The 26301-nt window shown below is 42.0% G+C and overlaps 1 protein-coding gene across 1 annotated transcript in view; it reads right to left on the bottom strand.

The window, feature by feature from the left end:
- TTC27 (tetratricopeptide repeat domain 27) overlaps positions 1–26301 on the bottom strand; it is a 169336-nt gene that overhangs the window by 44272 nt on the left and 98763 nt on the right. Inside the window, exons 12-15 of the mRNA XM_060244359.1 lie at positions 25641–25763; positions 14909–15136; positions 9730–9828; positions 2936–2988 (exon numbers count right to left, since the gene is read on the bottom strand). Coding sequence (XP_060100342.1) covers positions 2936–2988; positions 9730–9828; positions 14909–15136; positions 25641–25763 — 503 coding nt within the window. The remainder of the gene's footprint in view (positions 1–2935; positions 2989–9729; positions 9829–14908; positions 15137–25640; positions 25764–26301) is intronic.

The raw sequence follows: 26301 nt of genomic DNA, 5'->3' as shown, positions 1-26301 counted from the left end.
ACGCCCATTCACCCAGCCTCAACAGATCTCTTTGGAGTGCCTCACAATCCTCTCTGGTTCTCACAGCCCTGAACAATTTAGTGTCATCTGCAAACTTGGCCACTTCACTGCTTACTCCCAACTCCAGATCATTAATGAACAAGTTAAAGAGCATGGGACCCAGTACTGAGCCCTGCGGCACCCCACTGCTTACTGTCTTCCACTGCGAAGACTGCCCATTTATACTCACTCTCTGCTTCCTATTAATTAGCCAGTTTTTGATCCACAAGAGGACCTGTCCTTTTACTTCATGACTCTCGAGCTTACTAAGGAGCCTTTGATGAGGAACTTTATCAAAAGCTTTCTGGAAGTCAAGGTAAACAATATCTATTGGGTCTCCTTTGTTCACATGTTTGTTCACCCCCTCAAAGAACTGTAACAGGTTAGTGAGGCAAGATCTTCCCTTACAGAACCCATGCTGAGTCTTCCTCAATAACCCGTGTTCATCAATGTGCCTACTCATTCTGTCCTTGATAATGGTTTCTACCAACTTTCCCGGTATTTACCAACTCAATGGCCTGTAATTTCCCGGATCTCCTCTGGAACCCTTTTTAAAGATGGGGGTGACATTTGCTACCTTCCTGTTCTCAGGAACGGAGGCAGATTTCATTTTATTTTTTAAAAAACATTAGCTGCCTTTTTTCTTTAGAGAGCTCAATGCAGCATACAAAGATAAAACACACAGAATAATTAAAAGCATAAGCACCAAAATTTAATATCACTACTAAGGATTGCTAGTAAACAAAACCAAATGTAGTCCTAAATAAAACCATCTTTAACTACACCCTAAAGGTCAAAAGTGGGGGTGTTAGGTGCACCACCCTGGGGATGCTGTTCCAAAATTGTGGGGCTGCCACTGAAATGGCCATCTCTTGTGTACCCACCAAACAAGCTTCTTTAACTGATGTCAGTCAGGAGGGTCTCTCCTTGTGATCTTAATTCCCAGGCAGGAACATATGAGAGAAGATAGCCCCATACAAATACTTACATGCAACCTGAAGCAGCTTACAACAAAAATAAAAAAAAACCTTGTGACTGAAGAGGTGAGATGGCCCTCTCATTGGAAATCTTTAGGGGGGCTCTGGAAGGCCTGCCTTCTTTGCCAGGGCTTTTGAATAGCAGACATCTTATTAAGGGGGGAGAGAGAGGGAGGACCTAGGTTTGTCATTTAATCTTTGTTTTTAGCTGGGGATGTTTAAACTATTGTTTATTGTAAGCTACCCTGAAGCAAGAGGAAAGGCAGGTTATAAACATTTCAATAAACAAAGACTTCCAAAGCCTCCTGCCCTTCCCAATCTCCTGATTACTTGGTTGCAAGTCTCCCTTTTGGCTGATGACTGAGCCAAGGAATAGAAAATCTTGAATAATTTCAATTTTTTCATCATCAGCCTTAAAGCTGTGTGATTCTTCAATAATCACTACTTCTGTCTTCTTGATGTTCAACTGTATCCTGCTGTGCCACTTTCTGCTTTAACCTTCAGCAGTAGTCATTTCAATTCTTCACTCTTTTCTGCCACTAATGTGGTGACATCTACGTATCTCAAACTTTCCACCAATTTTCAATCCATCTTCATCTAAATGTAATCCAGTTTTCCTTATGCTATGCTCTGCATGTAGACTAAAGAGACAGGGAGATAAAATACATCTTTGTCTGAAACCTTTGACAACTGGCAATCCCAATTCCATATTCTTTCCTCAAAACAGCCTCTTGTCCAGAGTTTAGGTTATGCAGCAAAGCAATCAGATGTTGTGGCACACTCATTTCTTTTAAAACCACACACAGCTTTTTCATGCATGACAGTCAAAGGCTTTGCTGTAATCTATAAAAAAAATTAAGGTTTGTAGAATCTTTTGGGCCCAAGTGCTGTGTTCTACTGGAGAAAGTTTTTCTTCCAGACGTTTCATTTTCAGCTGCGGAGAACATCCTCAGTGGCGTTGCAGCCGGAGCAGGCGCTCTGACCTTCTTGGCTGCTGTGCATTGAATGTACTCGAAAGATTCTACAAACCCTAATGATGTTACCAGCCATGAAAACCTGAAATCTTTGATATAAAAAAACAAACTGATATTCTTTTGAAATTTTCTTGTATGTTCCAGCAACCAATCTGAATTTGTAATATGATCTCTAGTGCCTTTTCTGAATCTACCTTGAACATCTGGCATTTCTCTTTCAAAATATGCTAATAATTTTTTGTTGTAAGATTTTGAGCATCATTTTGCTTGTGTGAGAAATTAATGTGATGGCCTAACAGCTGCTGCAATCCTTGACATCACCTTTTTTCAGAACTAGAATGTAGATTGAGTGTTTCCTGCTCAACAGTCTGCTTCTGAGGAGGACAGGCTAAAAGCTGAAAATTAAATAAACAGTTAAACAGTAATAAATCACCAGGATAAAAGTTCCATCGTTGAAACACACTGTAGTCATTAAATACAATATAGAATGGCTTTGGGAAAAGCTTTTGGAAAAAAACAGGCTTTCCTGAGACTAAAAAGTCATCAGTGAGATGCAAGAACATTCCATAATGAGAGCTGCCCATGTACTCTAGCAGCTATGAAGGACAGGACACAGAGCAAAGCCTCCCCTATATTTCTACAGCTCCAGGAAGCTGGTAGCTGCACTCAACAGTACCCTGCATAATAAATTATTGATTGTAGTGCTAGGGGATGTACATCTAAATAGTTTTTTGCTTTTCAAATCTTTTTAGTGATATAATCTTTGTCCTTCTAATGGCACATGGTGGGAGGTCAAACAAGAAGCCTGAACTACAGGGGGATCAAATCAGATAACAAGAGTAGTGTGCATGTACAGCAGTGGGAAGCCACTGGGGAAACAGAAAAGAGAAAAACAGCACTATTTTCTTTAGAAGCAGGCATCACTAATCTCTTTGATGTACTTACTTCTGCTTTAGTCTGATATATGCAGTTGATAAATTGTTCCAAGCCTCAGCATTCTACAGTCAAAACACATACAATAAGAGGATTAATTTAACATTCGTAAGAGAAATATTTTAAAACTGAAAATATTTGGACTTTTATTTTCAAAGCTTGTCTACAAAAAAGAAAAGAAATAACCATTTAAAATAGAGCAAATCAAATAAATGAGCAAAATCAAGCCAATGTTTAAAATGTTAAGTGTCACTGATTTCAAGAGAAGAGTTAGAAGCAGATATTTAACTGTCCCCTTTCTTGCTTTTGGTTAGGTCACCTCCATTGGAATGTATTAATTAGAATATTATTGTTCTCTAAGCCAGTTTTTGCTGCTGTTGACATCATCTGGTATAAAACCACTGCAGCAGAAGAAATCGTGGCCTGTTGAATGATCTGTTCACCCATAAGAAGAACATACTTTCTTTGTCCTCTGGTCTGTAGGCTTCCTCTCCCTCCCCTTCATTTAGAATCCCAGATTATAGGCACAACGAACAAACTACAAATTGTCAAAATGTGTCATGAGCCCTGAGGAGGGGAAGCTGGAAGGGTTAACAAACCAGGAAGAACCAACAGCTAGCCCATCAATCACTCTCCCCACATTTCAGGCACCCGCCCTGGCTGCTGACAATCAGTCTCCTCCAAGCTCTCCCCCTCCCATCTCAAGAAAGCGCTGCCGTCTTCGCCAAACACTGGCAGAACACAGGCATGCAGCGTGCCAATACTTCGATCTCTTAAGCCCTGAGTACTAGGAGAACTACGGCCACCCAGGGAGCAGGCTGATTGAGGCTCCCATATAACTCACGCCTGGGACTTGGCAACCTCATAGAAGCAACAAGTTGATTCTCTGGCTTGCATCCACGCTCCTTCCTGATTCCAGTTCCTGACCGGTTTGAATTCCTTGGCACCCTGAGCCTTTGGCTTTGGACACTGACTTCTTCTGGTTTGCGATTTTGCCGTGGTGACTCGGCTCCTGACTGACTTCCTGAACTTTGACTTCGGACCAGCTTTAGACTCCCTTCTGCCTGTGCCCTGAGAACATGACAAAATAAGCACTTGAAGGATCACCTCTCCCTGTACATTCCCATGTGGCAGTTTTGTCCTTTTCAGCAAGGTCTCTTGTCAGTAACATGTTTGTCTAAGGCACAGGCTTAAGTGTTTTCAGTGGTTACCTCATACCTCTGGAATAGCCTCCCAGAAAAGGCTGAGGGGTTTCTATCCTCCTGGCTTTCTGGCAGGGAACACAACCCATACCTCTGGAACAGCCTCCTGGAAAAGCCTAAGGGGCTTCTATGCTCCTGGCTTTCTGGCAGGGCATACAACATTTATTACTAGAGCTCTGGGGCCAACCTGAGCCTAGGAAAAGGGGGAACAGTGAGGACATAATGTGTTTCTAGAGTAGTTTTAAATGTTTTGTTCCTGTTTTAACTGTTTATCAAATTATTTTTATATTATTTTTACCTGCCTTAGGACTAGAGATACTTAGGAGAAAGGTGGGCACACCAAGCAATCCAGTTTGAACTTCAAAGCAAACTGCTGTTTGTTTCAAATCAGGGAGTACTCAGTCTCAGCTCCACATGTGAAAAGAGACACAGAACATGCAAGTCCAAGAATAAACCAAATCATGAATAAATAGGAATCTGGGAGCTGAAATAGTCAAAGTCATTCACTGTGTCACGATTTCTCCTGCTGCACTTCTGGCTTCAGCATCATCACAAACTGTCTTGCTGAGTCCAATATCATAAACAAATTTCAGTCAGTCTGAATGCAGCCATCACAATGAGATGACATTAATGTATCCCCCTTAAGAAAAGTTTGAGATTTTTAAGTATTAGGCAAACATAGACCTGACACTGTCCTCAGAATGTAGTTGAATGTTACTTTATTTGTGTCAATGGCCTGATGAGCTAGATTTTTTACTTAGAAAAGCAAGTCTCCTTAAAGTCATTAGGATATCAACAAAGATTTGAATAAGAAAACTGAAAGAGCTGGTTAAGAACACAACAGGAAATCTATGTGAATAAGCCTTGTATTCATGTGCATCCTCTTCTCACTGAGTTCTATAAATTCATTTAGCTATTTCTGCTTTAAAAGCAAATTACTGCTTCTATGGATTCTTCATACCAAAAGGAGAAAGGGCAGGGGGATAGTGTGCAACCACACAGCTTATTCCACAGTTGTACATGTGAACCAACTCTATGGTGAACCATCTCCCAGATGTCCCCCCCGGGATACTCGGTCTTCCACCAATCACGGAGTAGCGGGCGGGGGGGAGGCGTAGCATTACTCATACGGGAGGATTACTCCTTTCGGGCTCTCCCGGGCCCAAAGATTGATGGGATTGAATGCGCCGGTCTGGCGTGGGATGTTGGAGAGGGGTTGGCAATTTGGCTGGTGTACCGTCCGCCTAACGCACCGGCCAATGCCTTACCATCACTATTGGAGGCAGTGGCGGGCTGGGCGTTGGAGTACCCGAGGCTTATGGTCCTGGGTGACTTCAACGTCCATGCCGACGACACGGCCTCCACTCAGGCGATGGACCTAGTGTCGTCCATGGCAACACTGGGACTCTCTCAACTTGTCACGACTCCCACGCATCAGGCCGGGCACACATTAGACCTGATCTTTGCGTCCGGGATTTTGGTGAACGATATCGCCGTAGAAGCGGTACCATGGTCGGATCACCTAGCCCTTAAGGCCCGTATGGGGATGCTGCCCCAACCCTGTATGGGCGGAGAGCCTATTTTGGCTCGCCCTCGGGGCCTGATGGACCCGGAACGGTTCCAAACGGCCCTGAGGGATCCTTGGCCCACTGGCAATTCCCTCGATGACCTGGTGGAGATCTGGCAGGACCAGCTATCCAGGGCTATCGACGAAATTGCACCCCGGCGTCCTCTACGCCCTCGCACGAAGCTGGCCCCATGGTACACCCTGGGGTTGCGCCGGCTGAAACAAGGGCTTAGACGACTAGAGAGGCAGTGGAGGCATACTCGGGACGAAGCAACGAGAACATCCTATAGAACGTTTATGAAGTCTTATGAGATGGCAGTCAAGGCTGCAAAGAAAGAATACTTTGCTACCAAGATTGCATCTGCAAACTCGCGCCCAGCACAATTATTTAGAATAATTGGGGATCTTATAACGTTGCCTCAAGGCAAACCAAATGTTAGAGAATTGGAAATAGGCTGTGAGGCATTTGCGAGATATTTTGCAGATAAAATCTCGTTGCTCCGCCAAGACCTGCCTACCACCTTGGATACAGTGAGTGAAATTGAGGCTCCGTGCCTGTCTTCAGGTTTAGTGCTGGACCACTTCGACCCGCTCAGCCTGGAGGAAGTCGACAGGATCCTCTCCGCTGCTCGCCCGACAACATGCGATCTGGACCCCTGCCCCTCTTGGCTGATTAAATCCTGCCAGGGGGAGCTTAGATGTCCTTTACGGGACATCATAAATAGGTCCCTCTTAGAGGGGCAATTTCCAACATCCCTAAAAGAGGCCTTGGTCCGCCCTCTCTTGAAAAAAGCTACAGCAGACCCGGCCGAATTGGCGAACTATCGACCGGTGTCTAATTTACCGTTTTTAGGTAAAATTATTGAGAGGGCTGTGGCGCAGCAGCTTCAGGGGTTTCTGGATGACGCTTCTGTCCTGGACCCATGTCAGTCAGGCTTCCGGCCGGGCCATGGGACGGAGACGGTGCTGGTCGCCTTAGTGGATGACCTCCAACGGCAACTGGATCGAGGCGGCGTTGCAGTGCTGATGCTGTTAGATCTGTCGGCTGCATTTGATACAGTCGACCATCGGCTACTGACGCGCCGCCTCGCCGACATTGGGGTTGAGGGGTCGGCCCTGCAATGGCTTTCCTCCTTTCTCCTAGGTCGGGGACAGAGGGTGGCTATTGGGGGAGAACGATCCCGGAGGCGCACACTGGATTGTGGGGTGCCTCAGGGAGCAGTTCTCTCCCCGATGTTGTTCAACATCTATATGCGCCCCCTCGCCCAGATTGCCCGGCGGTTTGGGCTGGGTTGCCATCAATATGCAGACGACACCCAGCTCTATCTGCTAATGGACGGCTGGCCCAACTCCGCACCAGGGAATCTCGACCGGGCTTTACAGGCTGTCGCGACATGGCTCAGGCTGAGCGGGCTGAAACTGAACCCAGCGAAGACAGAGGTCCTGTGCGTGGGCCGCGGCGCCCTGGGAAGGGAAATAGCTCTCCCGGCCTTCGACGGTGCGCTATTGAAAGCAGCGCGCCAGGTAAAGAGCCTAGGTGTTTTACTGGAGCCTTCACTATCAATGGAGGCCCAGATAGCAGCCACTGCCAAGTCAGCATTCTTCCATCTGAAGCGGGCAAGGCAGTTGGCCCCTTTCCTCGAGCGCCGGGACCTCGCAACGGTGATCCACGCAACGGTCACCTCAAGACTAGACTACTGTAATGCCCTCTACTTGGGGCTACCTCTGTGCCGGACTCGGAAGCTGCAGCTAGTGCAGAACGCGGCGGCCAGGCTGTTGTTGGGACTTCCAAAACGGGAGCATATACAGCCGGGGCTACGTGAACTGCACTGGCTGCCGATTATATACCGAGTCCAGTACAAAGTGTTGGTCGTTACCTTTAAAGCCTTATATGGCCGAGGACCCACCTACCTGAGGGACCGTCTTTCCCCATACGAACCCCAGAGAGCACTGAGGTCAGTCGGGAAAAATCTGATGACCATCCCCGGGCCGAAGGAGATTAAACATCAGAGCACCAGAGTACGGGCATTCTCGAGTGCGGCTCCTACTCTGTGGAACCGACTCCCCGAGGAGGTGCGGGCCCTGCGGAACCTTGAGCAGTTCCGCAGGGCCTGCAAGACCGTCCTTTTTAAACTGGCACATCCGGACTGTTAGGAAGATCAAGAATTAAGGAGCCGCCAATGCGGTCGGAAGATTCACACCGCAGAATAATTATATCATTGAACTGGTTTTTAATGTTAGTAGTTTCATTGTTGATGTTTTATATTGTTGGATTTAAATGTTTTTATAATATCACTGTATGTTTTGTAATACGCTGTTAGCCGCCCTGAGCCCGCTAAGGTGGGGAGGGCGGGATAGAAATAAAAATTTATTATTATTATTATAAGAAGAAGACAAAGAAGAGGAGGAGGAGGAGGAGATTTGATTTATACCCCACCCTTCACTCAAGAGTCTCAGAGTGGTTTAAAATCTCCTTTTAGAACATAAGAGAAACCATGTTAGATCAGGCCAATGGCCCATCCAGTCCAACATTCTGTGTCACACAGCGGCCAAATATATATATATATATATATATATATATATATATATATATATATATATATATATATATATACACACACACACACACACACACATATACATACATACATATATATACATATACGCACACACACACACACACACTGTGGTTAATAGCCACTGATGGACCTTTGCTCCATATTTTTATCTAACCCCCTCTTGAAGGTGGCCATGCTTGTGGCCGCCACCACCTCCCGTGGCAGTGAATTCCACATGTTAATCACCCTTTGGGTGAAGAAGTATTTCCTTTTATCTGTTTTAACCTGTCTGCTCAGCAATTTCATCGAATGCCCACGAGTTCTTGTATTGTGAGAAAGGGAGAAAAGTACTTCTTTCTCTACTTTCTCCATCCCATGCATTATCTTGTAAACCTCTATCATGTCACCCCTCAGTCAACATTTCTCCAAGCTAAAGAGCCCTAAGCGTTTCAACCTTTCTTCATAGGGAAGGTGTTCCAGCCCTTTAATCATTCTAGTTGCCCTTTTCTGAACTTTCTCCAATGCTATAATATCCTTTTTGAGGTGCGGCGACCAGAACTGCACACAGTACTCCAAATGAGACCGCACCATCGATTTATACAGGGGCATTATGATACTGGCTGATTTGTTTTCAATTCCCTTCCTAATAATTCCCAGCATGGCGTTGGCCTTTTTTATTGCAAACGCACACTGTCTTGACATTTTCAGTGAATTATCTACCACGACCCCAAGATCTCTCTCATGGTCAGTCTCTGCCAGTTCCTTTTCCTTCCCCTCCTCACAACAGACACCCTGTGAGATAAGTGGGTCTGAGAGAGTTCTCTCAATAACTGCTCTGGAGAGAACTCATGACTGACTCAAAATCAAATCAGCAGGTGCATGTGGGAATCAAACCCAGTTTTCCCAGAAAACTGCACTCCTAACCACTACACCAAACTGTTTCTCATTTTAGGTCTAAACATCAAGGACTATAGGGAGTCCTTATGGGAGGCTTTGAAAATCACTGATTTATGATATGAGTATTAAAACAAAACAAAAGAACTTTAAAACTAGAATTCCACCCATTTATACATGGAAGGAGATATGGGATATATTAGGGATGGCCAACAGTAGCTCTCCAGATGTTTTTTTGCCCACAACTCCCATCAGCCACAGTCAGCATGGCTAATGGCTGGGGCTGATGGGAGTTTTAGGCAAAAAACTTCTGGAGAGCTACTGTTGTCCACCCCTGGGATATATGTAGCCTGTTGAACATATACAGCCAGGTGGAGGAAGGAAAGGCGAGAACAGTGCCCTACTGAGCTTAAGTCAAAACAGTCCTTTAGTGTGTGGGTGCATATATACAGGCACATTTCTGTCACACTATCACACACAGACCTCAATGAACATTATGCCATATTCACACAATAAGAGACATGAAAGAGATAATGAGGTTTTAAACAAAGGAAAACTGGATAATGTTGGATCTATTCTACTTACATCAGGCTCCAACATCACACATCGTTGAAATGCTCTGGCTGCACCTTCATAATCTTCCAAAGCTAAGTACGCACAACCCAAGGAAAACCACACCCCCAACTGAAAGGAAGAAATAACCGAGCAAAAGGTTACAAACAGTGATATGGTTCAGACACTGAACAAGCTGACTTGTGTGTGCTCTTCTTCACATCCTTTTGCTCTTCCTAATTTCAGCCAACCTCTGTTTTGTATAGATTTTGCAAACAACTGTTTGCTGGCAACCAGGAAGTTGGTTAACCAGGAGATAAACAGAGGCATTTCTGTTAATGTTCTTTCTTTAGCATCCTACAAGTTAAATAACTTAACCTAACTAGATTAATGAAATTACATTAATGTACATGCTGCCTTTGGCTCTGTCCTACTATCACCCATTATAGCTGTATGTAAATATTCATTGTGTTTGTCTTATATAGGTTTGAGTTTTGCAAAGAAAGCTCACAAACTCTTGCCATTTCACTGCCTTTTAGCTCCACTGTTTACAATTTTTGTTTCTTTTTCTCACTTGGGTATGTTTTCATTTTCTGAGAATATTTTTCTGAGAAAATGGCTCTAACCAATGAAAGCTTATGTTTCAATAAATCTGTTATGATGCCACAATTTTTCTTTTTCATTGCAACAGACTAACACAGCTCTCCCATTGGAATTTGCTTCTGTAACACAGGCTGATTTTCCAAGGATATGGGGGCGGGGGTGAGGGGAGAGATACCTGTGGGTCATAGAGTGTGAAAAGAATGTTGCTATGATCATGGAAACACTCCTGTAATGAAACAGAGTTATCCAAGGAGATCTTGCTCAAATGACAAGATATTCTCCATGTAAATGTGGCCCCCAGAGACTCTTAGGAACACATTGTGGAGACAAAAGGGATAATGAGAACAAGCCCTCACAAACTAATGCCATAAATATTTAATGGCATGCTTACTTTAAAAGCATGTATAGCCTCATTGGCTGCCTATTTAAGGTAAGAAAAATATGGCCTAATAAAACAAACCAAAAAATCCCCTGCATTGTCTCATTTTACTACCCTGACTTCATACTGGTCGTCATTCAGAAATAATAAAAACATTTTAAAAGTTTACAGTTTCTGAACTGAAGGGAGGGTGTCCCTGAGGGCAAACTACATGAAAATTCTAACCCAACTTCTCCATCACAAATAAAACATACATTCTTCAAATGGAAGAAGTTAATTGTACAAGGGAGTTTACTTGACTAGAGTAATGTTGTTTGATTGCAACTGTGGGGGGTTTCATAGGATTTTGTTCCTGGTGAATAAAGGGAACGGCAAAGGGTGGAAGTACACAGCTATATAGCAAACTGAGAATAGCAAGTTTAAGAAGACATCCAGATAGAACAGAAACACCTTATCAATGGAAACCCATAATAGAAATACTGCCATCATGTTGTCAGGCTCTTACTGACAACCATGAGGTCCACACATTTGCAAAAAAAAACACAGTAATTTTTTTTAAAAAGTCATTTGACAGGCTTATGATTCTGGCAAAGTATGAAAAAAAGCACGAAACTTGCTCTGCTCCTTGCCTGAACAGATGCAAACATTGTTTTTTTAAAAAGAAAACACTTTTAGTAGATTAAGGGATTTGGGAGGTCCAATGTCAGAATCAGAAACTAGGACTTTAAACTATGAATTCTAACTCTAAAGTACCAAAATTCAAATCTAGTAGCATCATAAAGACCAAACTTCTAACAGTCAAAACTCCCTTTGTCAGATACTTTGACTCCCTAGTGATAGTACTCTGCGATTCTTCCTTGGGCTTTAAAGTGCCACTGGACTCAAATCTTGCTGTTCTACTGCAAACCAACATAGCTACTACCTTGAAACTAACTCTGAACTAGGGTCTAGAGATCTGTTAAAGACTTCACTGAGCTGCTTTATACATTCCCCAGTACTTTAATGTAGATGGTTGGTAATAAACTGACTTTACCACTTCAGTTGCAACACCTAGTAATGTATAGGTGAAAATAATATTTAAATCTGATATGCAAAACAAAAGTCTGCTCTGGAGCCATATTTTGTCTCCAGCAACAACCAGTTTTCATTCCAATCATTACACTGCAGTATCAGCAGACAACAATTCTGAAAGTATAATTGAAATAAATCCATTTTCTCTCGGGCAATGTTATTTCTCACAAAACTTTTTGTCTATGGATATTTAAAATATACATGAATTGTCCAAATTATGAATGGCACAGATATATATAATCTGTGTTGGGGAAAGTGGTGGTATTTGTCACAAAGACCCCTAGAGAACACAACTTAACCTGTTAATTGAAATTTTCAGTAGGACAAGTTTCCAGTTGACTGGACTCTAACGCAGCTAATATATATTACTGCTAATCGCATTTCTTTGTGAAATAACACCTTTTGGAAAAGCACATCTAAACACACATGTAAAATTTCATCTCTGGGAAAGTACAGCAGAATTGGGGATGCCAGTTCCCTAGTGTGTGGGAGGAATCTGTTGATTTTACAGGATTCTGCATGCTGCTGGCCACCTGACTAGCAGGGAAACCCTGCCTCCAACAGCAACCACCCATGGCCACCCCTCTCCCTACCTCCTGCATCATAATGCCCCTGTATAAATCGATGGTGTGGTCTCATTTGGAATACTGTACAATTCTGGTCACTGCACCTAAAAAAAGATATTATATCACTGGAAAAAGTGCAGAAAAGGGCAACTAGAATTATTAAATGGTTGGAAGACTTTCCCTGTGAAGAAAGGTTAAAATGCTGGGGTTCTTTAGCTTGGAGAAACGTCGACTGTAGGGTGACATGATAGAGGTTTACAAGATTATGCATGGGATAGAGAAGGTACAGAAAGTACTTTTCTCTCTTTCTCACAATACAAGAACTCGTAGACATTCAATGAAATTGCTGAGCAGTCGGGTTAGAACTGATAAAAGAAGTATTTCTTCACCCAAAGGGTGATTAACACGTGGAATTCACTGCCACAGGTGGTGGTGGTGGCTACAAGCATAGACAGCTTCAAGAGGGGAATGGATAAGCATATGGAGCAGAGGTCCATCAGTGGCTACTAGCCACAGCGCATTGTTGGAACTTTCTGTCTGGGGCAGTGATGCTCTGTATTCTGGTACTTGGGAGGGGCGCAGTGGAAGGGCTTCTAGCCCCACTGGTGGACCTCTCGATGGCACTTGGTTTTTTGCTGTTGTTTTTTGGCCACTGTGTGACACAGAGTGTTGGACTGGATGGGCCACTGGCCTGATCCAACATGGCTTCTCTTATGTTCTTAAAGGGCCTTCCAGCTGACTGACATGGCCCAACAATCAGCTGGAATGACCTTTAAATCTTGCAGAAGGGGAAGGAAAGGGGCAGCTGCCAGCTGCACACCTGAACTCAGGTGCATGTGGGCTCTACTCTCAAAAATGGGACCTTGTAAATGCTTTTTGTGAGTTGAGGCCACAAGCACCTACTCACCACTTGAAATTCAGGTTTGCAGGGCATTTGCAAAAACTATTTTAATAGTTCTTGCAAGCCGGTGCTGAGGGCACCTTCCATGGGGCTGCATCCCCAGTGCGATGACATCTCTTCTGCATAACATCATCATGTTGGGGACATTCCCGCCCCCTTTAAAAATGCCCCTCAAAATGCCCTGCAAGGGAAGAAGGCAGGACCTGGCAGCCCTAAGAAGAACATACTGAGAATGGAAGCAGGAAGCCTCAATGTGACTGTTCATTCGTTTGCTGTTTATTCAATGACTGTTCAGTAATTCACTCAGAATTATACCTTGAGCCGTGGTGCTTTAGATGACACTAATCCTGCACAACATTTTTATTTTTCCTATTTTTTTCAACGCAAGTTTCAGCATAGCCTGGCATTGCTGAAAAGGGCCATAACTAACAGAAACCAATAATGAAACACAACTGAATCATGTCAGTCTGAGGAGAACAGAACCTTGCAAGACCTTACATAGTTCCGTAAGGCGTGCAAGACGATGTTATTTCAGCTAGCATTTAATTGAATGGAGGTTTTAAGATTACTGAATGCCATCTTTGAATTGCACTGAAATTAGCACCAAATTGTTTATCTAATGTTTTAATTTAAATGTTTTTGTTGTTATTATTTTATTATGAACTGTGAGCCATCTTGAACCTGCTTTGGCGTGGAGGGTGGGATATAAATCTAATAAACCTAAACTTAAATGTGAAAGCTCAGATAAATGATCTTGGGATGTTCCCACCTAAAAAGAAAATGATTTGTTTTTCATGCCTCTGTCTAATTATGAGGCAGAACTGGAACAATTCTATGGAAAGAGATGTGTTTTGTCAAGGAAGAGAAGGTACTTCCACAAAATAACAGGAAATATGTTTAAGTCATCTTTATCCTTTTCAGGAGGCAGCTTTTAGTGGGCCCAACAGCAAAATATAATTGCAAAGAAAAAGAGGAGTGAGAGAAACCATGACTTCCGTAGGCAACTGTGCCATTTGGAAAGGGATCTGGCAAATCACTCACAATTGCAAAACAAATCTAAAGCCTGACATAATATACAATGCAGAGAATGTTTCCAATGGCAAACTGTTTCCCTGAACTGAGTTACCAACACGAGAGGGGACAGTTAAGAAGTGATGCAAGTCAAATTTCTAATTAAGGCATTTTTTAAAATCACCAAGCTCCTGTTTACAAAATGGGGCTAATACTGGGTAATTTTTAGAGATCCTTGTAAATGACTGTAACATTTCTTATTGTTTGCCTGTGATTTGGATCTTTGTGTCAGCAAAGGACAAACCATATTTTCAACACACACACTGCTCCAGCTTACATTTGTTAAAAATCATGTGATATTGTAGGCATGCTTCATGAATGCGTACATCAATCAGCTCCCTTCTGGTGGCCACATAGAGGCAGCAGGTAAAGAACCAAAGGCATATGCGGTACATCTCAAAATAAATGCTCACTCCTATGTCAGGAAGGTATATTCTGTATTCCACTCTATGGAGAACTGATGACTGAAAGGGTTGTCTTAGGCATATTTATTAAATGTAAGTGCCAGTGTTGGCTTTGATGTTTTGTTTATTTTCCCATGAATACTGAAGCTACATGCAAACCAAGTGCAGGATATATACCTAAATGACAGAAATCAGTACGTATATCATATAAGCCTACCTGCATAGGGTTAATCTGTAAGGAGAGTTCAAAGCACTCTATACACTCCTTGAAACTGCGGTTGCGAAGGTGAAGAAGACCCTTGGAGCGCTGAGCCCTTGCACTGCGATGCTGTGACAATTCCCAGGCCTTGTCATAATAAAAATGATCTCTAAGAACATCTCCAAGTAAGCAATACAATGCTGGTGTTTCTTTTTTCTCTATTTCTTGCCTTAATATTTCTTCTGCCTAGGAAAAAAGGAAAACATGGAGAGAGACACTAAAAACAGGATAAAACCGCTTTTATCTAGCTCTAGGAACCATTTATGCCACATTGCAGTATGAACATTGTCCACTGACAGTTTATGGCCTGCATCATCAAATATGTCAGGAGATCTTATCCATTAGACAGGGACAAAATTTAAGTAAGACAATTCCAGGAATATCTTACAATTATGTTGGTCATGGATGTATTTTATTTCTGTTTGTTTTAAGACCATACAGTCAGAAAGGGCCATGCTATCTTTAACACAAGGTCTTGCTTCAATCATGTGATCATTTGCTGCAAAAGACAGCCTCTTGATTTATGTTTGCTGCTCTCGTCTTAACAAGAAAACTAATCATGAGTCATTATCTTCTGACAGGTACACGAAGTAACATTTTCTTGTTGATATTAGCAATATCTGAAATAAATGAAATCACCACAACATTCTGAATTTGTTAAGTCTGAAAAATAAGAATCATAGAAGAATTGCAGATTTATACCCTGCCCTTCTCCCTGAATCAGAGACTCAGAGCAGCTCACAATCTCCTTTATCTTCTCCCCCCACAACAGACATCCTGTGAGGTGGGTGGGGCTGAGAGAGCTTTCACAGCAGCTGCCCTTTCAAGGACAACTCCTGCAAGAGCTATGGCTAACCCAAACCCAGAAGGGACCTCCAGTGTCATCTAGTCCAACTCCCTGCACAATGCAGGAAACTCACAAATACCTCCCCCTAAATTCACAGGATCCGCATTACTGTCAGATGGCCATCTAGCCTCTGTTTAAAAACCTCCAAGGAAGAAGGGGCCACCACCTCCTGAGGAAGCCTGTTCCACTGAGGAATTGCTCTGTCAGGAAGTTCTTCCTAATGTTGAGCCGGAAACTCTTTTGATTTAATTTCAACCCATTGGTTCTGGTCCTACCTTCTGGGGCCACAGAAAAAAATTCTACACCATCCTCTATATGACAGCCCTTCAAGTACCTGAAGAAAGATTGCATCTAGCTTGTCTAACAAGAGCAAGTCACTAGACATAACATCCCAATTCTTCATTTGTTAGGGACATTTCATAACACTACTTTTACAGCTGTAAACAGTCTCGGTCTAGAATACCTTTAGAAGCAAGCTGCTCCCTATGTCAGCCTTTATGTCCTTTGTAGTCTGAAGCAAGGGGTCTGCTCTGAGGTCCTTTCTGACACAGCCTTTGTAGAATAGGAGTGTTCTAGCATGGTTTTCTGTCATGCCATGAAAGTAATACAAGAAGCCGTAGGCTATATGTAAGGTGCTCATGCTGCTGCTTCTCATGTCACTATTGTCCCAGTTTGGGGGAGGAACTCCTCTAACAAGCCAAGACACTACACTGAGCTTCTTACATGATCTGGGGCTTCCAACATTTGAGTTGCAGCCATTTCATCAGTACAATGATAATGTCAGAAGAGACCTCAAGCACCTGTTTTAAGGGAAAGACTGTTCAAAAAGGCAGGCCTGGGGGCCCTGACTTTTGGAATCCCCTTCTCATAATGCCTTGCATTAATCTACAGTGGACTGACCAAGACTTAACTGGCTTTCCATGCCCTACTCTCATATTAATGTGGTCTGTGAGGTACTTTTAATTTTACTGTGAGTCAAAGTCAAATATGGTTTTAACTGTATCATATGGTCCCAATTTTAAATGGATTATAGTAGAACACTTGTTAGTGTACTACAGCTTAATATTTTTATCTTTGCACATGTCGGTATACCTTCAACATAAACAATTCTGAGGATCAGTTTACAGACCAAGTTTACAGACCATGTAAAAGTGGTTAAGCTTTCCTTGGAATATACAACTTTGAAATACAGAGGGGGAGAAATCACATTTAGTGTTCCTTGGAAATTGAGAAATAGCATGTCAAGAAGAAAAAGCATGGCAGGAACCCTTCTTCCAAGTATACTAATTTTAATGCATCAGAATTGTTTTTCTCATGAGGTGTTTCCAAATATACAGCTTCCCACTTGCTGCTTGAAAGGAATGTATAAACCAAATTTTGCCAATGAGCATAAAATCTAATTTTTTCTTCCTGAAAAGTCAACATAACAAGGTAATAAGCTTTCCTGTAACTAATTTTGAATGAACATCTGGGCAGCTGCACATGTGCAGGTCAGACATGGAGAATTCTAGAAAGGAACAGTACATGAGGCACTCCCTTTCCCTTTTGTTTTCTTGACTTCAAATTATGTGAAGAGGAGAGGTAATTCATTTCATGCCCTTACCCCTCTCCTAGCTGTTTTGGTTTGAAACTGCCATCTCTAGAGAGCTCATACTTAGGTCAGAGGGAAAGATGTGTGATTGCACAGATGACCTCTCCAACATCAGTTATAGATAAATGCAACCCTGCTACAGGTTAATGACATTTTGTGCAGTCCTAAATGGGAGACTGGGGAGACTGAGGAGCCCCGTGGCGCAGAGTGGTAAGCTGCAGTACTGCAGTCCAAGCTCTGCTCACGACCTGAGTTCGATCCCAGCTTGCTGGGGGTAAAGCATAGATGATTAGGGAAGGAAAAGGCAAACCACCCCATAAAAAAATCTGTCATGAAAATGATGTGACATCACCCTCAAGTAGGAAACGACTGGTGCTTGCACAGGGGATTACCTTTACCTTTTAAATGGGAGATTAGCAAGCTTGCTTCCTAGAAAGGGATGGTCAGTGTAAAGGGATGTTCAGTTCAGAGTGTTTGGAGAAGTGATGGTTCCAACTGTTAGTCAGTTACATAGTCCCCATTAATTGTCTTGGTCAATTGCTACTGGTCTTTTTCCCTCAAGAGAGTTCTCAAGCTAGCGAAGAGATTTAATCATCATTTATATCTTCTTTTCTTTTGTTAGGGGAATCAGCTTTTCTTACTGACTATATGTATTGATGGACTCCCTCATATGCTTGGATCTGTGCTGTAGAGGTTTTCATGCCTGGACTTAGCCTTCGCTTGTTTTGTAGCATGTTTAGACTGGCTGCAGGTGAGACATCCCCCCCCCCTTCTGATATAATTAATGGACTGGATCAAGTTCCATGCATCTGAAGGGATGTAAAGTGGTTCAGATTTCTTTGCCAATGGAAGAGAAGTGACCTAAACCCATTGGTCTGATGGAAAAACATGACTCTCTTGAGGATGGGAACTGATGTGTCTGCACCAGCCAGAGCTTCTTTCCAAAGCACTGCTTTAACACAAAGCGTTTTTTCATTTTTCACCTTCAAAAGAAAATGTTTTTATATAGATAATTTTGAAACATGCTCATAATAGAGGCAATGAGGGCATAATGTATGGTTATTGGACTGCTCTATCTTTGTTTTTTGAGTCATAAGGGCAAAATGACAGAAATGCAAAGCCTCACTTCTTGTCAACAGTAGATACCCTCAGGATATCTTCAGCAGTCATTCTGATAGCTGAAAACTCTGAAGTGCCTTCTTTCTGTGGCAGTGAAGACAGAACTGAGGGAGAAGGTAAGCAGAAGGTGGGAAGAACAATTGGAGAGGGTGAACTAATTACATTTAAATCAGCTCTACAATTTTCCACAGAGGGCCTGCACATACACAGTTACAAGTCTGGTACCACAAAAATGAATTATATTGTACAAATATACTATATTTTTGCCCTAACATGGCATTCCAGGTGACTTCCAGAACCCAGTTAAATTGTTAAAATCAAACATAACCACTCTAAGAACAAGCTGGTAATTAAAAAGTAGCATGAAATAAAAATCTGAGGCAGCCATAATGCAAGCAAACAAGCCCTTGTCAGAGAACAGAAGAAAAGTACTCAACTATCAAAATGTATAAAGATGACACATTCTGTCTGGTGGTTGAAAAATGATAGAAGTGGCAATAGGTGAACATCTTTCAGGAGGGAACTCCACAAATGTGGAATAACTATATGTTATAGTCCAATAACCATCCATATATGCCCAGGAGGTCGTTACATTCAACCTCCCAACATCTGTTGGCCGTCCCTGGCCCAAGAGATGCTCACCTTGCCTCAACTAAGGCCAGGGCTTTTTCAGTCCTGGCCCCGACCTGGTGGAATCAGCTCCCTATTGAGATCTGGGCCCTACCTGGCTTATTAGCCTTCCATAGGGCCTGTAAAACGGGGCTGTTCTGCCAGACTTTTAGCTGAGGCTGCGGGTGTCTATTCTTGATCAGGTTGGCCTCCCTGTGCAGCAATGTCATCTGTGCTAGGAAATGGATTTAAAACTGCCATCTCTTTGAGATATCATGATGTAAGATGGCTACGCTGGGCAATATGCGATGACATGGTAATCTGAGTGCTGTCGAGTTGTTTGTTTATAGAACATTTTTATTTTATTTTATTGTTTTATCATATGTTGTACTCCTCCCTGAGCCCAAGGGGAAATGGCGGAATAGAAATATACTAAAATAAATAAATAAATAACTACAGAAGAAAGGTCTCACTATAGTAAATACTCCCCTCACTTCAGATGACATGGAGAAGGGTTGATGATTATCTTAGCTAACAAGAAGGTTCATATGGTTTGGCCTGAGAGAAGCACATGCAGACTAACAAAACTTGCTTGTTGGGTAGAATTAATAAACTATGTAATTTTTTTTTTTTTAAGATTACAAACTCATCTCAGCAGTACAGTCTCTTTTCCCTTTATCCTTCTTCAGGAATGAGAGTCTGCAATGTGAAGAATAACCCTGAGGTGAAAAGTGTACTGCGAGTTGTTCCTTTAACTTAGCCTTGTGTTTCTCCCAAAGCCTGGCCTCTGAGTGGCAGTGCCTAGCACTGTATGCTAGACCACAGGCTAAATATTTTACTGACATTCACTAATATTATACATTCTAGTTCACAAAACTGCATTCTCTGAGCTGGGTCTATAGTGAATTCTTTGCCAGCAGTGTTTTGGCTTTGCACCCCAAATAATCCAGTTTCCATATCTGGCATCTTTATTAAAAACCATATCAGCAGATCATACCTTTCCTGATATCTTGGAGAGTTTGCAGGCTAGGTGGATTAATGGTGTAATGCAGTGAAAAGGTTAAAACACTAACAACAAACTATGTAAATGAGCCTGGGAATCTTTGCACTTGTGCACTCCTTTTCCCTTTCCTATCTTCCCTCACATGAGGTTCAAATGTTAAACTCTTCACCTTTTGCAGCAACCCTAAACTATGTTGTCCCCCCCCCCCCCCCGCCAACAAATCAGAATTAAACCATGTTTTGGAATCCTAGTTCAAAAGAAAAATATCCAGGACCTTTTTTTTTTTAGCAGGAACACACAGGAACACAGTTCCAGCTGGCTTGGCCTGAGGAGGTATGGCCTCATAAGCAAATGAGTTCCTGCTGGGCTTTTTCTACAAAAAAGCTCTGAAAATATCTATTGTAATTGGCTGAAAAATTAAGCACCTGCTTTTAAAAGGTGCCATTTGAATAACAAACTATATTGAAGTTTTTAATTTTTGAACTATATGCGAAGAAAGAGGTGGTGGTTGGCGGGGCGGAAATGCATGAAGCTGAGTAGCTCCCATAAAAAGATACAGAGCAGTTTCTTGTGTTCATACATGGGGATATGAATATTCCAGTTTGAAGACAACACAGTTTGACAAGCAGTTGTGACACATCTTCTCAATCACAGAATTTTGTTTTATTCTTGAAACAAGCATCAAACATTCTAATTGTTTTTAATATTTGTATTTGTGGTTTATACCAAATGGCATAGCTATAATTTTCTACTATATTATCCACTTATTTCCGTTTTGTTCTCTATTAATTTTAAAAAAAAAAAATTAGCCAAAAAATCTAAAGCTTCTTTCCTAAGTGATTTTAAAAGGAAGCACTTCTTCACCCAAAGGGTGATTAACACATGGAATTCACTGCCAAAGGAGGTGGTGGTGGCTACAAGCATAGACAGCTTCAAGAGGGGACTGGATAAACATATGGAGCAGAGGTCCATCAGTGGCTACTAGTCACAGCGTATTGTTGGAACTCTCTGTCAGGGCAGTAATGCTCTGTACTCTTGGTACTTGGGGGGGCAACAGCGGGAGGGGCTTCTAGTGTCCTGGCCCCACTGATGGACCTCTTGATGGCACCTGGGTTTTTGGCCACTGTGTGACACAGTGTGTTGGACTGGATGGCTCATTGGCGTGATCCAAAATGACATCTCTTAAGTTCTTAAAGGGGTGGGGAAAATATGAGGAAAGCAAATTAAATGTATTGCTATATTAAAAGTACTTTTTAATATTTTAGAACTAATATTTTTACTTTTTATTGTAATATTTAGTTTTAGCAACAATCTAGCATATTCATATGCAGGCCTTTTTTTCTGGAAAAAGAGGTGCTGGAAGTCTCAAGAGGGAAATGAAGGAGAAACGCACGAGTGCCCCTCATGAACTTTTAAATATTTTTTTGAGAATTTTGTTTCCACAAAAAGGTTCCAAAACTCTGCTCCACCACATTCCCATAGGGGAAAAAAGCCCTGGTCACATGTACTTGGGTTTCTTTTTTCTCTCACAGAACCTCAACACAATTTTGAGTTCTCTGAAATCTGCAGGTTGGTAATATGGTACAATCAAAATTGAAATGATCAACAAAGAACATATGATATTCTCTACCCACTGCTCAGTTTTTTCATGTAAAGAAACATTTTTGAAGTAGAACTTCTGAGAATTTTCTAAGAATAGGGAGCTAAGATACAATCCTTCAGAAAAATTCTGTTGGAAATATGTGCTATCACTAGCTCTCTGAAGCATGACCTACACGTTACATTTCCTGTTTTAATACCCTAGTTTACCTTTAAAGAGACTTCAGGAATTCTCTACTGTAGTACTCTGTTGGGTACAGAATCAACCTTGGTCTCCAATCAAATTAATTTTAAATGACATACTATCTTGTTGTAGACATGCTTTAAGTACATACTGGCAAGGAATATAGTTTAAGCTTCTTTTCCAGAAGTGATTGTTTCCTTGGAAAGTACCAGTGATAAATGCATAATTTCTGCCATGTCTGCCTTACTGACTTTCTGTTATCTTCTGACCACTCAAACATTTCATGCAAAGAACAACATACAAACAATATCATTGACTCCTATTTCGTTCTACTACTTCAGACCAACACGGCTGTCTATTTAAATCATATCATAGTTATACTCGCAACCAATATTTCACATTCTCTTCTCATTTGCCATTTGTTGCATTGTTGTACTGTACAGTCTCCAAAGAGAATAGTCTGCCTCTGCCATAAGGCTGAAATCTCTTCTTTGCAATAGTACTTCGACCATGGACAAATATTTTTCAAAGGAATCATGTTTCCTACACAGTGGTAGATAAAGGTAAAGGTAAAGGTAGTCCCCTGTGCAAGCACCAGTCGTTTCCTACTCTGGGGTAATGTTGCTTTCACAACTCACCAATGTCTGCAAGAACTGAAATATATTCTAGTCCGTCTACATATCCAGCTGTTGAAGAAGCAAATATGTGGACACAGATGGCAATTAATAAATTGTAGACACTGGACTGTTTCCATAGAACATCCTGTCTAGTTTCCAAGCAGGCTAAAGCTCATGCACTGAAAAAACAGGAGGGATTCTCACTAAGAAACAGTTCTTTGATGTCTGAAGAATATGTTTTTGGACCAGAACACTTTCACTCCAACAGGCTTTATGAGAGAAAGACAGCACAAATCTACTATGTTATTTAAGACCAAAATGGTACTAAAATAGAATTTGAATCTACAGTACATGATTTTCATAAAACCAAGAACTGGGTTCCTAACGTGGGCAACAGCTATCAATGTTGCTGAATCCAAATTGTTAAAGCTATGCTACATAAAAAACCAACCCCACCATAACCCAAATGTAGCAGCTTATGGCATTGTATGCTGGAGATGTGAGGCAATTGCATGCAAATCTAATTCATCTGTGGCAGCAGAATAACTCAATTTTGGTGAAATTCACATTTAGTTTTAGTTTACCAATCTTTTAAAAATGTATTGTAGCATTCAGGCATTATCCAGACATGCAAGTGATGAATGCAAAGAGCTGCTCGAAACTTCAAAAACAATGGTCTTTCAGCACTGAAAATCAACATACTTCCAAAACTGAATTTAGTGTGCAGAACATGTTGGAATGAAACGTGAGGGAAAAGTCACAAACAAGCGATGAAAAGCCTTAGACACCAATAATTTAACCCTGAAATGTCTCATTGAATTATTCTATTAAAAGTGGCTTCTTCCAATAGTTAAATCAAAACACACTGGGCAATCTCTCCCTTTCTCCTCTAATCCCGCTTTATTTATTTACACCTTTATAACCCCTATTTGTCAAAACCATTTTCTCTCCATTCTCTTCTACAATCCTTGTTCAGTGTTTTTTGTAATACTTCGAGTTGTTGAGTAAGGAGAGCTGCATGATGTAGTGGCTTGGCTAGGATCAAATCTCCAACCTCCCATCAAGGTTGCTGGTGACTATGGGCCTAACTTACCACACAGAGTTGTTAAGAGGATAAAAGGTGGGAGGGGAATGGCATTGTTGAGCTCAAAGGAAACAGGATAAAAATGTATGAAATAAATAAATGAGGGGTTAGGGAGAGCAAACAGGTTTCTTGCAAGTCAGCCCAAAGTGGTATAACAGTCAGAGTTTTGTGTTAGGATCTGGGACACCCAGGTTTAAATCCCCACTCTGCTGTAGAAGCTTACAGGGTGACCTGGAGTCTCTCTCTCTCTTACTCTAACCTATTTCACAGGGCTGTTGTGAAGATAAAATGCAACAGAGGAGAATGATGTAAGCTGCTTGGGGTGCCCACTGGGGAGAAAGCAAAAAAAATGAACAAATAAACAAACCACACTGCAACAGTTTAAAATCAATAAACATTTACAAATCACAAAAACACATATCCATCTATTAAACGGGCAGCTATGTATTAATAATTGCACAGAAGATTGTGGATGGCTTAAACTTCACAACTTTTGGGAGGGACAGACCTAAAGCAGGAGAAATGGAAGGACATGGATGAATTTGGCATCAGACTGTGTCATATGATCTCTGAAGAGCTAACCCTGGAATGCTGAGCAGTACTATTGGGGTCATGTGGTTCTATAGAGGAGGGCACAGAGAACATTGAGGTTGCCACTTCCTTTTTCTTCCTCTAAGAGTCTCCACCTCTCCCCTCCATTTCGAAGCCTGTGGCAGAACAGCCCTCTGTGACCTGCAGTTGCCATCGGAAGTCCCCCCCTTTCATGTCCCCCCCCCACCCATCTGGGTCTCCCAACTTCCAAACCGTTTTTTTTTTTCTCTCCCTCTCCCAGTTCAACCACTGCCACCACTTGATCATTGTAGGAACTGTCCATCAAGGGGACCAGGGCTCTCAGTTTTCCTTCCCCTTGTTACCATTCTAAGGCCTCATCTTGTGCCTGTGTCTCCCACTCCACAGCATATGGTTACCACAGGAAGAGCTTACTGTACTCAGAGGACACTGGGGGAGCAGCCACTTTTGCCAACTGACTGCCCCTCCCCTTCTTCCTGGTGTTCCTTTTAAAATAGCATATCCACAACAGTGGAGATCTACAAACATCAAAACCATAACAAATTTATTACAAAGAAAATGTCCACACTTAGCACACCAACAGATAGAACAAGGAATCTAAAAGAAAAGTATAAAAACACAATTCCTTTGTCCTACTACATGTCCTAGGGCCTAGTGGAAGTTAACCTAAGGCAGACGCTACAACTTAAAAAGGCTACAGTGGCATAAAGGGTTCTCATTACTTTGAAGCCTCCGTTCAGTCCTACAGTCCTGCACATGGCAATGATCGCCCCCTCAGACCCTGCCTCACTGGAATTAGCCCCAAAGGCCCCTCCTTCTTGTGCCAAGGAATTTTATCATCTCTTTCCCCTCCCACTGGCTAGGTCATGGTCAGAGAAACTCTTCCTCAAGTCTCCAGGAAGCTCTTCTTTTTGTCTTTCTAACACCTCAAATTTTCCAGATCTCTGTTCCCTGGTGGGTGTCACCTTTATAGCTAGAAAGGTAGGTGTGTCTGTGTGACTTGACCAGCTCACTGTATCTACCACTTGCATTTCTAAAGCCTTTGTGGGTGAAGCTGGTGAGCAATTTTGAAAGAAAATAAAAGTTTAAAAAACTTCTTAAACACTCAAGATTAAAATTTTATTCAGTCTAGACCCTGAATTAGCAATCTGAAGCAAACTGCCCTTTGTTCTCTTCAGCTGTCTTGTATCTGGAACTTGACTAGGCAGTGGCTGCACCATCATGCTTTCTGGTCCTTTTCAGTTTATGATTTTAGAAAAGATACCCCTTGTGGCAGCAATAAAGACCCTTCTGAATGGTGCTGGAGAAAAAGGTTCTCCAAACTTTGTCACTACAATGCTCCTAATGCATGTTCCACTATAATGAAAACAATTACATGGCACCTGCCAACAGGCCTTTGATATATTACCTCCTGTAAACACAAACAATGAGATACATTATATACAGATACAACAAAAAATATTCTACCTTTCCATGCTGTCCTGCTCTTTCATAACAGATAACTACATCTTCCCACATTTCAAGCTTTTCAAAGATCTGAAGAGCTGAACTGGTACATCCGAGGTCAAACAGTAAACCTGCAAGCTGGCGCTGTAAAATATAAAAAATCAAGTTATGCATTTTCCTTCTCCAGAAAAACATTCAGCTATGTTGCTAATGTAAAATGTTTTAAGCCCAGTTTTGAAAGGAACAGGAATTCAAAAAGCCTTATGCAGCAGTTAGATAAATCAGCCTTTAATTTTTCAAAACTAAAATTAGTCGAGAATACATATGGATTTTAGAAACTGTATTCATTCAGAACTGATTCACATATGCAAAGAGACAGCTTTCCCCGCAAAGGGTAAGATCCTTCCAGATCACCCCTAGGTTACACATCTGTGTGACGCTGACAGATCACACTGCTGGCTAGCAGCAATGGCTGCACTAACTACATGCTGTGTGTCACACTGATACTGTTTAACCCCCAGAGATTATTTATTTACATCATTTACACTCTGGCTTTCTCCCCAGTGGGGACTCAAAGTGGCTCACATTGTTTTCTCCTCCATTTACCCAGAGACAATGAGGAAAGATGGAAGGGCAAGGACTGGCCAGCTTGCACAGCTTAAACAGCCATGATCAGTCAATA

Source organism: Heteronotia binoei, chromosome 1 (genome assembly GCF_032191835.1).
Source record: "Heteronotia binoei isolate CCM8104 ecotype False Entrance Well chromosome 1, APGP_CSIRO_Hbin_v1, whole genome shotgun sequence".
NCBI classification, from domain to species: Eukaryota; Metazoa; Chordata; class Lepidosauria; order Squamata; family Gekkonidae; genus Heteronotia; species Heteronotia binoei.
Note: the sequence above shows the minus strand (reverse complement) of the source record. Positions and strands in the feature narration are given on the sequence as shown.